Source organism: Etheostoma spectabile, chromosome 5, assembly GCF_008692095.1.
Source record: "Etheostoma spectabile isolate EspeVRDwgs_2016 chromosome 5, UIUC_Espe_1.0, whole genome shotgun sequence".
Classification (NCBI taxonomy): Eukaryota; Metazoa; Chordata; class Actinopteri; order Perciformes; family Percidae; genus Etheostoma; species Etheostoma spectabile.
Window position 1 is genome coordinate 5,715,501 of NC_045737.1, and position 15,000 is coordinate 5,730,500.

The 15,000-nt window shown below is 40.6% G+C and overlaps 1 protein-coding gene across 4 annotated transcripts in view; it reads right to left on the bottom strand.

Annotated features, from left to right (window-relative positions):
* agtpbp1 (ATP/GTP binding carboxypeptidase 1) overlaps positions 1–15,000 on the bottom strand; it is a 31,580-nt gene that overhangs the window by 1,268 nt on the left and 15,312 nt on the right. For 3 of the 4 annotated variants that reach the window (XM_032515071.1, XM_032515073.1, XM_032515074.1), the window contains 13 exons: positions 13,927–14,702; positions 13,269–13,352; positions 13,022–13,111; positions 12,629–12,777; positions 12,323–12,410; positions 11,361–11,505; positions 9,168–9,318; positions 8,643–8,823; positions 8,295–8,424; positions 7,639–7,770; positions 6,627–6,803; positions 5,389–5,540; positions 1–911 (listed from right to left, as the gene is read on the bottom strand). The exon at positions 1–911 is cut by the window's left edge and continues 1,268 nt beyond it. In XM_032515071.1, the coding sequence (XP_032370962.1) occupies positions 725–911; positions 5,389–5,540; positions 6,627–6,803; positions 7,639–7,770; positions 8,295–8,424; positions 8,643–8,823; positions 9,168–9,318; positions 11,361–11,505; positions 12,323–12,410; positions 12,629–12,777; positions 13,022–13,111; positions 13,269–13,352; positions 13,927–14,702 (2,442 nt within the window). In that variant the 3' untranslated portion in view covers positions 1–724. The remainder of the gene's footprint in view (positions 912–5,388; positions 5,541–6,626; positions 6,804–7,638; positions 7,771–8,294; positions 8,425–8,642; positions 8,824–9,167; positions 9,319–11,360; positions 11,506–12,322; positions 12,411–12,628; positions 12,778–13,021; positions 13,112–13,268; positions 13,353–13,926; positions 14,703–15,000) is intronic. The other variant, XM_032515072.1, reaches the window with a different exon arrangement.

Consider the following 15,000-nt stretch of genomic DNA (forward strand, 5'->3'; position numbering starts at 1 on the left):
AAAAAAAAAAAAAAAAAAAAAAAAAAAAATGAGGAACGCAAGGAAGGACACAAGGAAGTGTCACCAAAAGGAGTAAAAAGTTAAAGTGCAGGATGAGACTAAAGGAAGGAAGGAAAAAGGAACTAAGAAGGCAGGTTGGTTGGGTCTCTAAGCTGGTCAGTGGGAGAGATCCAGTTTCCCCTCGGTTTGAACCAAACACAGGGTGATTTGTGAGCGAGGTTTCAAACACAGTACCTACAGAAGCCACTGGTTCTACTACGCTACCACAGCCTTGTCTGGTAGCTTCAGTGTGAGACAGGCTGTGAGAAGTGAGCGAGTGGACAAGGGTTCAAGTTAAGGATCGGCGGTGCCTGCTGTTTGCTGCTCTAGCTAGCGATAAGTGAAACTCAGAGGCTATATGGTGTCTGAGGTCAGGGGTTACAGTTCATGAAGGCTATAGTATGACAGCGAAAGGTGAGAACATTCACTGAGCAACACAGTTGACTCCAGTGGACCAACAAAATCAATCCATCTGGGTTGGGAGCACCTCATTGTAGCCTATGTACCATTATAAAGTGTCTATATAATAGGGTCAGGTGCAAATCTAAGCTATTTAGTCACCAGTGAAAGTGAGAAGCGGGTTCTGACTAATTCACCTGTGAAACATTTAATTTCAGATCAGCTGACAATCCAAGCACCGGGTGGTTTTACGCTCAAATTGCCAGGTGTCGTGGAGATAAAAACCTCAGCGTTGGTCCCTGTGATTGGTCTCAGAGTCCGACAGTTGATCGAGGTGGTCAGGATTCCCTTGGACTTCAGCGGCGTGCTCGTTTTCAGGCTCGGCGTCCTCATCGTTGCTCTCTGCGCTGTAGTCTATCGGCTCCAGAAAGGGCGGCTCGTCCTCCTCCATCACATAGGTGGTGGGGCTGCTACTGGATAACCAAATAGAAGTGTCATTAACTTTCCTCTGTGAGTAAATTAGGTGAATAGGCCCGTCACGGTCAAAACTCCTCACCTCCATCATGTCAGGACTTTGGAAAAGCAGGCACAATGCACCATTGATGCCTCTAATTTATTTCAATTTTTATATTTCGGCATGCATTATTTTGAGAAAATATGTAATAAATAGAGATGGTCCGATACCAATTATTTTGCTTACAGATACCGATTCTGATATGTGAACTTGCGTATCGGCCGATACCGAGCACTGATCCGATACCAGTGTGTATACTGCTATCCCTGTATGGATGGGATATGATTTCTATCTTTGTTGTCGGTCTGGCTCAGGTTGAACTCCTTGTGAAACATAAACACAATGATAAAAACAATGATCGCCACAGAAATGTATTTTATTATCCAGTCAGATATAACGGAAAAACAACGCTGTGTAAACTCCAGCACTTCCCGATACCAATACCAGCGTTTTAGGCAGTATCGGAGGCGATACCAATACTGATGTCAGTATAAGAACATCTCTAATAATGAATGTGTAACATTTGTATCGCACTTCTTAAAAAGAAATACACATCTTAACTTACAGTCCTGTATAGCACATAACTGCCATGTTACTGTCCTTCACTCTGAGCTGAACTCAGAGGCACTGGAGGCAGCAAAGAGCTTTCTAGATTCACGGAGTAACACATCCATCTGAAATGGGTTTCACGGTCCTTGAAAATGCTGTTAAGGAGCCGATTTCTTGAAAGCACCAACCAAAGATAGCCTGAGGAACTCATATAAAATGTGGGATTATTAATATGCCAGGTTATTTTGGATCGTTATCGTTGTTTTATGTTGCAATTAGTTAGAAAAAGGAAATTGACAAACAAAGACATGAAGCATGTGATCTCATAAACTGCCATTATATTTTAAACTCTGCGTGAACATCTCAAAGCATTTAGAAAACGTATGATTAAATCATTTTTTTATATATTTTATTTAAAATGAATTCATAATTCATTTAGTTTACAAGATGTGACAAAAGTCCATCACAAACTCCCAAGAGCCAAAGGTGCACATCTTCAAACGTCTAAATCTATGTAAAATCTTAACAAAATAGAAGTAATGTGGCAGTTTTTTTCCTGTGGGTCTTAATGGTTAAATGGTTGCTGGTTCTTTGAGGTTTTAGTGGCTTTAGTGGGTTTTTAATGGTGTTAATGGCCTGAAATGTGATCCCAGGGAGTCAATCGGGGGGGGGGTTGCTCCCACCAAGCTCACCAGTATGTAAGTGCGGGAGAGAGACAGACATTGTGCGTCAGAATATGTACAGTAAATGTGTGTGTGTGTGTGTGTGTGTGTGTGTGTGTGTGTGTGTGTGTGTAATGATGTGGATGGACGGAATATTGTCCAAACAGATAATGAGAGTTGTGAGTCAACCATTACAAGCCATTATAGAAATATCAAACCCAATCTCTCCTTTCTTTGGGTTACATTTTCTGTATCTATCAAGTGCAGCCCTCTCTACGCACAGTCCATCTTAATATACAGATTAATGTAATGTATGTAGATTCAAATCCCCCTCAAATCCCATGTGGATAAACCTCCACATCTCCTTACATAAATAATAATATAAAAAAAAAAAAACATCTCTTTCGGTCTTCCTTACACTGGCATAAAAACACACCATTGCCCGTATCCACCCATTTACTCACTCCAAGACACCCAGTTATTTGGACACACCTCCCAATGGCCACAATGTCATTTTTTGTGATGACCTATTAAATGGTAAGTGGTACCATACCAAGCGCCACGCATAAATCCATAAACCTGGGATGAGAGCAACCAATCCCAAAGGATACTCATGCACACACACAAGAACACTTTTGGAGTCCCTTAATGATCAAACCCATAAATGATGAATGAATATATCAATATTAAAGTAGAGTAGGTTAGTAGGAAAGAGAGAGACTGGGAGACACAGAGATGAAGAGACGGGAGCATTAAGTGGTTTGGAGTTTAAAGCCATTCTTTCAAATCAACTGCTTTAACAAAGCTGTGGAGGAGAGAACGCTGATGTTAAAAAAGAAAATAAGATAACCTTGGTTGTCACAGACAGGGTTTGGCCAAGTTTAATCATTTATATGCGGTGTTGAACTCAAGTCCAATTTCATGTGTGGACCTCACATTTCCGCACAGGGAAATTAAATAAAGTTGATTTGACATACAGTTAAGTTTGTTAGGACGTAAAAGCGTAACGCTGGCTCCTCGTTTGAAGCCATTCAGCCATATGGATGGAACCTTTGTGCAACTAACATTTTCGAATGAGTCTGTGTTCAGATTTTGGGGCTGAAAAGACTAAAATTTGGTGAATCAGTACTTGGTAGTACTGATGTAATTTGGTTGGTACCCTCCCTCAATGAACAGATAAAACCCAAAGATATTCAAATTACAATGATGAAAACTGGAAAAAAGCAGCAAATCCTCACACTGGAAAAGCTGAAACCAGAGTACAATAGGCATTTGTTCAGGATAAACAGCAAAATGTATTTATTTTCTGATGAACGATTAATTAACTAAGCCTTTCGCCAAACAATGAGAACATAAACCAACATCATTTGAGTTGTCTATACTACACGATTGGCATCACAGAGAAGAGAAAAAGAGAGAGGCCAGTTGAGAAAACCAAGCCAATCACGCTAAACTTGAACGCTAATAAATCACTGCTGATTCTACAAGGCAACTGTGTTGTGAATAGAGGTATAAACAATGGGAAGATAAAATCCATTGTACTGGACTGAAGAAGTGTGTGTCTTACAGTTGAACATATTCAATGCTGCCGTCCCCTGAATGCACGACACTTCAGTGGTTGAGGACATGCTCTGACCATGATCACTTTAATATATTTCTTTATAATTTATTGTGCAAATAAATTCCAGCTACAAGCGACTCTGCAGGAAGCCAGTGTCCTCGTTTGCATATTTCATGTGCATTTAATCCATCCTGTTCACTGTGGCCCTGAAAAATATGGCGGTTTTACGTTCTCTTAGAGAAATAATGACATTACTGACAATTGTTGATACCCATTCCCCTCTCACTTTGGAGTGTATTATATTTATCACACATGATCAATGAGAGAATTTCAATGACGCCTACAGCAGCCCTACATAAATGCAAACCTTCATTTGTTTCTTGAGTAGTGCTTCAGAGGAGATCCGGAGTGACAGTCACACCATTGAGTAATCAACGTGTCTGGCAGTAAGTAGGGGATTTGTGCAGGTAAAAAAAAAAGAAAAAAAAAAGGAAAACAGTCTGTAACCACTTGACTGTTTTTTCAGGTAGAATTTTTGGCAACAGAAAAGACTCATCATCTGAGATATATTGGGAAATTCCTACTGTTACGCCACTGCTACAGTGTTTAGATGACATTAAAGCTTGGCTGTCCTTAGACATGACTTAGAAGTCATGGTCTTCTTCCCCACCACCCCAGTAGAGTTGGGTTCTCTGGCACAGTATCACCAGCCAATTGCGAAAAATGTGTGTGCTAAGCTAGGCTTAAGCTCAGAGGGGACCAAGCGTTTGTCGTTGCAGCTCCAAAACTTTGGAATGGGCAGCCTCTGCACATTAGACCGGCCTCCTCTCGGTCTCATTTTAAAACTCTTCTTAAAACCCACCTCTTTTCTTTGGCTTTTAACACCAGGTGTATGATCTTATGTGTATACTTGCATATTTTTAACCGTATGCTGGCAGTGCATTCTAGTTATTTTATTTTTTCTATTTATTTTATCTTTATTGCTTTTATCTTTAGATTGGGTAATTTTTATTAATTTAATTTTAATCTATTTATTGATCCCCCATGGGGAAATTACAATTTACACTCTGTGTCCACACTTTGTTAGTTATCACACACAGTCCTGAACCCCACACACACACACACACACACACACACACACACACACACACACACACACACACACACACACACACACACACACACACACACACACACACACACACACACACACACACACACACACACACACACACACACTAATGGAGAGATGTCAGAGGGAGTGGGCTGCCAGCTGAACCAGCGCCCTGAGCGGTTGGGGGGGTACGGTGCCTTGCTCAAGAGGGTACCAAATCTTTTTATTGTTATCTATTTATTCTGTATTATCTTTTTGTGCAGCACTTTGGAAACCTTGTGTTTGTTAAAATTGTGCTATATAAATAAAGTGGATTGGATAAATAAAAAGTTTGAAAAAATTGGTTCATGACATCTGTAGTGTGAGCCTGCCTTCTACCTCCTAGCGTCTTGTTTCCATGAGATCAAAGACTTTATTACTCAACTGTGCATGGTGGGAGTTGCTAACCGTTAACACAAAGCTCTCTACCTCTAAATAACCATAGCATCTGTGTGCACCTGCATGAACCTGTGCATGGGTGTGAATTTGCAGCATGCTCCACATTACTGACCTGACTACTTTAGCCTGTGTCCCAATGATATCGCTCTCTAAATCCAGCAGGTGTTGGTGATTGCGGAGCCCCGTGAGCCTCTTCAGCCTCAGCAGGGCCACACAGAACTGAGCTCCCATCTCCTCTAGCTCTCTGGTGCCGATCTGAAGACCCTGAAGAGAACATGTACATGCACATCAAAGACATATTATACTAATAGATACTAATATTTCAGACACAAAAATGTCACAATCAGACAAACTTGCAGATACAGTACGTGCACACGTCCAACATACAGCTAGAAAGAAATATATATATATATTTTTAAAGGTCCAACAGAAATCTACTTTAAAATGGCTGCTGTGGTTTTTTTTGTATAACTGCTCTGGAGCCTGGGGATGGAGCCGTTGTCCATCTTCAAACAGCCCAATTTGCAATGCTGAAAAAGCTGTTGCTGAGAAAACGTTTCATGTAGAAACATGATCATTTTTCATTTGCAGGAAGCACAAATTCAAACGCAAATGCACTCAAACCTGCAACCCTAACAAAGTCTTCACAGTGCTGGACCATCATACAAGTAAATGAATACTCTCTCAGAGACATACACACAGAGCTCACCCCCAACTTCACCAAAACACTTTCATGTTTCTATTTCCCCAGAGCAGAGCTAGGAACATCTAAACTTGGCCTGGCCACAGAGATATGCAGCCCCAATTCAGTAGACATTAGTTCCTGCACATCTGGACAAACACTTCCACACGAACCAGTGGGGATGCTAATCAGTGCCAAAATGGCATCCCTAGACTGCCTCTAGATATGTAAGATGTTGACATTGGCAGAATTCAGAAGGAAGGAAATCAGCTGGGGTGGAAAGATAGTAAGAGAGAAGAAAGGGAGGTAGAAGGGTCAAATAAAAAGGGAGGAGAAAAGACAGAGGTGAAGCAAAAAGAAAGTGAAAAAAAGGACTGCAGCGCCACCTGCTGGACATTTGTAGATTTATAGGAGCACCTCTTACTTACGGGGGTGGATCCTAGAGTTAGGACAGGGTCCGTGTCCCCAGTTCGAGTCCAGTTGTGGACCTGAGTGTCATTCCCCATCTTTTTCATTTCCAATTATTTTGTTCTACTGTCTCTCTAATAAAGGCACTAAATACTCCATATATATAGTATATTGAGTATTAATGGAGTATTTAACAGCATGACATCAGGCAGGTCTTTCTTTTGTCCATACCTTATAAACATAATAAAATACACACTTACCTTATATTTTCCCTGGTCACAACCACAGAGCGTGCTCTCCATGGTGTAGCTGCATTGTACTCCTATCTCTCTCCATACAACAACACGGGCGGTTGACTCTTTGGAGCGCTCCACAACAAAACTACAGCTCGCCATGCTGAAGGCAGGGGCGATCTGGGACAGTATCTTAGGAAGTGCCTAAAAAAAACAATAAAACAGTTTTGAGTGTTTTTGTGTAGGTGTGTGTTAGTGCACCAGGGGGCAGATGATAAAGTAGGGGGACAAATAACTGTGTCCAACAAAGACTGGCTTCTGTACAACGCAGTTGCTTGGGAAAGCAGCAGTATTGACTGCTGCTACCCAACATGTTTGCTGTGGGATTGTAGCCTGAAGTGAACTTTGCATTTCCACATGCAGAGAGAAACAATGAACTAATATTGACCTGTTCAGCTCGACTGGTGGATAGAAAGTAATGGTCCTATTCCCTTGCAGAGTAAAATTAAAGGTGAACTTATACAAAATGATTATAGTGAAAACAAATTTGAACATGTTTGTCAGATAAGAGCTGGCGTTGAAACACATGTTAATGACAAGATAGATATTACACTAATAGACTAAGGATTTAAACTTAACAGAATAAGAAAATCCTTAGCAATAACCCAGAGGGAAAGATAAACAGGAAGAAGTAAACTTTAAACAGTAATCTGATGTTAAAATATGCACAAATAGAGAGAAAGTAAAGAGAAATTACTGTCAGTTTTAAAGTGCACAAATATATACTGTAATGTAAAGTGTTGCTACAATCTGTTGTTAAGTGGGGGGACACAGGACTTGTATTTCAATTCATACACTTTAAATATAAGCTGCTCTGAGAGCATCTCTTTTCTGTAAAACTTTGTACGGAGTTCAATGTAATTATTATTCAGCGATGTGAGAACAGTAATCTGAAACAGATGGGCAGACGCAGAGAGTTAATGTAAGGATGAGTGTTTCTGTGTGTTACATTTGTGTGTGTGGGTGTGTTTTTGTTCACCCTGTATCCAAGGTCCTCTTGTAAATCACTGGACGTAGCACTGATATTGGACTGCCAGACTGTCTCCTTCACGCTGCAGCCATACATGAATACATTCTTTTTCCTGGAATGACCGTGGTAGTCGCAAAAGACCTGCGCGCGCACACACATACATTAAATATCTTAAATTTGTAAAGAAATAATGTAAAAATAATGAAAAAAACAAACAAACACAAAGATAAACAGACAGTTGCAATGGCTGAAAATAGCTGTATTTTCAGTGGGCCCACAGTTTTACTTCTTAAAATTTCACATGATATGATATGATATCTTACATTTCCCGTGATGAGAAATTTTCTCTGGTCTATTTTCAGAGAAAGGACAGCAGCCTCACCTTGCTTTGTGTTGTAAAGTTATCAGCCTCTGTACAGCAAATAAATCTCCCAAAAAAAGCAATATCCCATTATATCTAACTTACACAGTGTAGTATAGATGCCAATTTGGTGATTAATTGATGTCAAATTTAGTACACATGCAGCCAAACAGAGTGTACAGCTGAACAGGAGAAACGGCACCAATTATTGAGATGTTAGGAGAGGTTATCTACACTTCCCAAATGAAAGACAATGCAGCAAAGTGCAAAATGCTCCCTAAGTCTAGTTATTTAGAGGTCATACCAGTGGCGCCCTTTGTATGTGTGCAAGGTACTGCAGCAGGCTCTTAGTGTGGTAGATGGTGGGGTGGAGCTCAGGATTGGGATTCTGCCACTGGCGATTCAAATCTTCCCCGCTCAGAGAACAACGATGACTACAGCAGAAAGGAGACAGCAGAAAAGGGGAAGGATAGAGAGTGGAGGAGAAAAGAGCAACAGCTGGAGAATCATTCAAGACAAGATGTTGTGTGTGTTAATATAAATAAAGCTCTGACCAACATGCAGGCCCAGGTTAGGGAGATATATGCATCTTCAGTGTGCACACTTGAAAGCTGTGAATGTGTGTTCATTTCTTTCTACACTTTTCACTCACTTTCCATTTACAACGCCATCAGGATTGAGCATGGGGATGATCTTGAAGATGTAGGCCTCTCTCAGGCTGGCTGCCAGTGGGCTGGTGCTCATCAGGAACTCCAGCGTGCCCTTCATTACCCAGCTGGCGTTGGTCTCTCCAGGGTGCACTCTGGCCGACAGGAAGATCAATGGACGATTCCCTGGATATTGAGAAAGAGGGATCATAGCACAAACAGAGGAATTAAAGAAACGGATTAGTTCACAGCAGAAAAACAGTGTCAGTGAACTACAGAGGATGGAAAAACCTATTAGGGAAGCACTGGCATGCCTTGACCTTCTCATGCAGTAATATTTACCATAATGTTCTTGCAACCATTAATGAGAAAGGCACATTTCTGTCAACTGAATGTCTTAATTCATTTGTTCATTATGGTGCCCTATCCAGGAGCCAAGCATGAATCCCACATGTTGTCCAATGAGAGTGATGGTAAGCAAATAAAAAGAAAATGCATGCACACCTACAGACCTACAGCGATTTACTTACTAAATTGACAGATGTGATCATTGGAGTTGGACTCTGGCATGGCAGTGATGGTGAGAAGGGGGCAGCTGTTTCCCCCCAGAGTTTTACACAGGACGTCCTGTCTCAGGTATATCTGAGGGGTCCTCAAAGCCTCTAGTTTGGTAAGGTGCATCTGAGGATACAATGACAGAATGACAATTTACAGTTTTTACATTTTGCTAACATTATTATCTACAACTTCCATCTAAGCCCCCATCCCACTTGGGTTCTCAACATTTTACTGCTGAATTATTGCACTGGCTATATATTAGGCCACTGGTGATAAACTGATTCAGTTTGGGTTATTGTTGCTTGTACAGTCCCTGACAAAAGTCTTGTTGCTTATCTATTTTGTAGAAACACCTGCTATTAACCTGACTTTTAATTAATCAATTGGTGTAAAAAATAGCTCATATGAAAGCTAAAACCCTCCCAATGATATCAATGCACTGAAATAATTAGTTTCACTGAAACAAGATTTATTATTTAAACAAGACAGAAAGGTCAAATTTTGGCAAGACAAAAGTTTTGTCGCCTATACATAAATTGAACAAATTTACTGCAAATACTAAAATATGTCAGCAAATTAATAGTGGTGGCTGTGAGATTCAAATTAATATCTGTATGACTTCCATGAGCTTGAGGACTGCATCCATGCGGTTTGGCAAGGATTCATACAATGTGTTGATGAAGTCATCAGGAATAGCTAGGAAAGCAGTCTTGCATGCCTCCCAGAGTTCATCAAAATTCTTTGGTTTGGTCTTCCATGCTTCCTCTTTCATCCTACCCCACATATGCTCAATGATGTTCATGTCTGGTGACTGGGCTGGCCAATCCTGGAGCATCTTGATCTTCTTCGCCTTGAGGAACTTTGAAGTGGAGATGGAAGTATGCGATGGAGCTTCACTGTTTTCTGGGTGAATCTTGGATCCATGTGGGCTCCAGTAGGTCTCCTGCAATATTTGCGGCAACTGTGGTGTAATTCAATAGAAGATTAATCTGAAAAATCCACTTTTTTCCACTTCTCCAGCGTCCATCCTTTTAGCAGGCTGTGGGCCTTGGCAAATGCCAAACGGTTTTTCAAGTGTCTTTTTGCTGGCTTCTGGGCACTGATTCGACCATGGAGGCCATTTCGAGACAGAATCCAACAAACTGTTCAGGTTGACACAGGGACTTCAGGGGACCAGGTCTGGTGGAGCTCTGCTGCAGTGGAAAATGGGCTCCTTGGATTTTCGAGCCAACAAACGGTCCTCTCGAGCAGTTGTCTTGCGGGGTCTGCCTGACCTGGGCTTGTCAAAAACGTCTCCATGTCTTCAAATGTTTTTTTAATCTCTTGTACTTGACGCTGAGACACATTGAAAGTGTCTGCCACATCAGCGTGGATCTGGTCTTCAGCCTCTTGATAATCAAACTTTAGTCTCAGGGTGAATCTTAGGCATGTTTGCAGAGTTCTAGTTGCTTTGATGTAGGTCTAGTGTACAGGGGTTGTTTTTTACACACCTGAGACCTAATTGATCCATTATTAGTCCAGGTGAAGCTCATATGACAAGGCAACAACACTTATGTCTTTGCAAAAATTGACTCAATGGGCTTTACCAAGCTGTGAATATAGAATACTTTTTGACAGTTTTGTTTTGCACTGAAACATTATTACAAAGCTGTTGGATAAAATGAGCCATTTCTTGTAAATAAATCTTGATTAGAAATATATTTCAGCGGCACTTCAGGTCAATTTGTACACAAGCGACAAGACTTTTGTCAGGGACTGTATTATAAGTAATTCTGCATATTCACTATATAAAAGGCAGGCTAAATATAATGCAAAAAACACAACTATTGACATAATGAGTGAACGGTAGGTTGAGAGCCCAGTAGTTATCTGAGCTCAGATTTGACAAGGGACCACTCAACAACAAGGGAAACAAAACAGTGGCAGTGTATCAAGAGGCAGGGTCTGGGGGTCATCTGGGGTCATACTGGGAGTTTGGGACTTTTAGCAGTAGGAGGTAGAGTAATAATTACTTGATGGAAGTATACTGAAAACAGACATTTTTGTAGGGAGCAAAACCATTGGCAATATGGTCAAGAAGGGGGGGGGTGCATTGTCAGATATTTATATACTACTAAATGCTAAGTTTTTCTTGGTTACAGCAAACTGTGGTATTGTAATACTACCTTAAGAGTGGAGTATGTATAAGGGTAATGATAGGCAAAGTAGCAGACATCATCCTTATGGCTGAAGCTTGTGCTGAAGGTCATTGTGTAATAGGACTTTCCTTTCTGACCCCCAGCTGCAATGGAACTTCTTGCAAAGTGATTCCTATGGAGGAGGAGGAACATTTCATGAGTAGATGTTGCACAATACAGCACTCATAATACATTCACTCGATGACCACATATTAACCTATACAATCTCTTGCAATTCAAAACAACAGCTGTGTCATAAATTCTACCTAGTTTACAGTATATTGTTGGACTATTATCTCTTTACATTCAAGCACAAAATGTACAGCGCTTTCATTTTTAAAACAGATACATTATACTTTTTTATAATGTTCTTTTTATATCTTTATTGTTAATTTTCTCTTCCATAGTTATGTTTCTTGACCTTTGCAGTATTTGTTTTTATTATATCTTACTATGTTTTTGTGATATGCACCAAAACTCTAAAGGCAAATTCCTTGTATTTAAAAACTTACTTGGCAATTAACCTGATTCTGATGTGCAGTTTAGGTGACATAGTCGGTAAAACTAATAGTTTGCGGTGGCGTAAGTATATGCAACATTATTCACACACAATACTTTGTAAATATATGAAGCAATTTGTGAAGAAAGGGTGTAAAGGGTGTCACCAAGTTGACACTAAATTTAATTAAGAAATGTGGCAGTACTAAGTACATTAATACTAGCTTAAAATATCGTTGCCAGTGTAGTAAGCTTTGAAGAAGTTGAGAGTGCTTTATAGCTACTGTACATAAAATGTATAATTATAAAAGGTAATTAATAAACTAGAGTACAGAAGCTGCAGTACGGCAGTACAGGTATGCTGCATGAAAACTGTACTCTTGCACCATTTAACTGCGATACTTATTGAAAAGGTGTTTGCCTTTCCCTTCTCCCCTTCTGACTGCACCTACTTGTAGTAACAGATATCTGTTCCTGTTCTGACCCAGCGAGGCCTGCCACTGATCGCCTCCTGCACAGAGTACATCAGCACCTGCATGCCTGCACACACAAACAGAGACGCACACACAAAAATGGAGAAAGAATTAAACAAACGAATGAGTGCTGTCTGATGCTCAAGCAATCTCATTAAGACTAAAACTAGGTTAAAAGGCCTTTAAAGTCAATAAAATCTAATTTAAAAAAATATTTACAAAAAGTTACAAATCTTCTGCAGGTCAGAAGGAGAATGACAAGCCACATGTTGTTGGGCATCTTACCGTAGTTGAACTGGCTGTTTGACTTCTCAGAGTTGATGATGTTGAAGCGGTAGGTGGTTCCAACACGCATGCCGCTCACCTCAAAGTAGAACCACTGGTGGTAGTGATTACTGTTGATGTCTGAATTCAGCACAAGGTCGTACTCATATCTGGAGAAACACCACAACATGAACTATAAAAGTGGACTCAAACACAATTAACCAAAATACTGATGTTACACTTCTTTTGTGTTTAATCTAATTCTGTGATATTTACAGTAGGTCTAAGTTAGGTTGAATATAGTAACATTTGACCATGGCTTTAAATGTAGTTATGTTAAAAGATGATCCAATTAAAACTGCACAACTAATTGTGTAGCTCTTACTGATTCCAAATGTGAAAATATATACTTACTTTCTAATCTGAACTGCCTTCCTGAGGTTGCCAGACTCAAACTGAGAGTTAAACTTCAGTGATTCGCCATCATCTTCAATAACAGGACAACTGAAACAACAAAAAATGTGAAAGATTGAGCTAAAGTAACCTGCTTTTTTGAATGCCACAGCTCTCAACATTATCAGAAACAAAAGACAAGCTATAGCTATAGCTAGCTATAGTGATGTAAGTCTTTCAGTTAGCAGACTCTGTAAGAGGGACTCACCTAGGAATGTCCAGGTCGTAAACTACTTTATCCACAATATCATTTGGATGAATCAACCTCTCAGTGTCCTGGAATATTTTAGACCTGCATGATGCGACCCACAAACAAACTCATGATTAACACAATGAAAGAAAAAAAAACATTTTTCCATTAAAAAAATGTTTATTTACGATGATTGATGCAGTAAGCTGTAATAAATGCCACCATGAACTTACAGACACAGCAGAGTTAAAAGTGTAAACTGTAGCCGATGATGAGCATGATTAGACTGAAAAGCCAATTCAGAGCGTCATGAAGAAGGTAACCAAATTATAGCATTTAACTTTCTCCAGATTGGGCCTGGAAATTTGACTCAGAACTTGTCCTTGGAAAAAGCATTACTAAAAAATCATTACTAAAACATCACTATTACTGAGGATCCGAAAGGTCTGTCTAGATGTCATGCTCATATCTGTAGCTTCAGTCAAAGATTTAGAAAAGTTTCAAAATATTTGCTCCAATCTGGTAAATCTTTCTGGCATGGTAAACACTATAGTACACTGCAGTTCATTTCCCTTTTCAATTTTATTATATTCTTAGTTTTATAATCTCTATACTGTTTACAGTTTGAATGCTAAAGGATTTCAGCAAACCACAAGTTTTCAGAAAAATATCTTACCTCTGTACACCGTAAACTCTCTCCTGAAGGGGCTCCCTAAATGTTGGGGCTACATGGCCGAAGTAGTCTGGGTAAGCCACTTCAGCGTACTGGGGTACGGAGTGCGTTCCCTTCACCATCTCCACATAAAGGTCTGGGTCATGGAGCGGGAGGAGCAGCGCTGTGTCTGGCACCTCCAGGACTGCTCCTTCCCCTCCCTCATCCTCAGCACCCTCTGAGCCACAATCTGAACCCCAGTTACTGCCTCCTCCTCCCACACGACGTGTAGCGATGCCCCCCAAAAGCAGAGGAGACTGTATGTGCCTCGTGGCATTGACTGTGGATCCTTCTTGTTTGACTTCCCTTCCTCCCCCTTCTCCTGTGTTCAGAGGCCCCTCCTCTTCTAGAGAGACACACTCCAACACATGTGCTAGGTCCCGTTCTATCATCTGCCCTTGGGAAGGAGGCGTAGCGAGAGGGGACAACGTTGTACATGTCTCGGGGGAAGGAATCCGGGCCTCCTCTTTTTTGTCTTGGTCCTTGGTGAGGTGGATGGTGTCCAGTTCTAGAGGTGTTAGAGGAGCAGGCGGAGTAGGAGTGGGCACAGTAGGAGATGGCAGGGTGTGTTGTCCTTTGGTAGGGTTACAATACCCCTGAGAGCCCGATTTGGGGTCGAGCTTTGGGGACAGGGCTTGAGCTGTGGGTACTATGATTGGCCGTGTGGATCGAGTTGAGGCTGATGAGGAGAAAGATGACGATGTGGTAGAGGCACTCTTTGAGGATTCAAAGTTATAACCCTGTAGAAATAAGATATAGCGATCAGAAAGAATGTTTCAGTAGAGACCGCACACTCCCGTAAACATTTAATCAAGGATCTTTTATTTACACTGAAAACAGCAACAAGAGCAGTGCTCAGTGCTTCGCCAGGCTCATAAAATGTGCAATGGGCCAAAAGCTTACATTTTAAGTTTTTGTAGTAATTAATAATAGCATAAAAGTGTGTAAAACAGGTTCAACCATCTCAGACATTTAATGTAAGAGCAAACGTCATTAAAATCAATTATATCCAGTAGCAACACACACTGCAAGTAATAA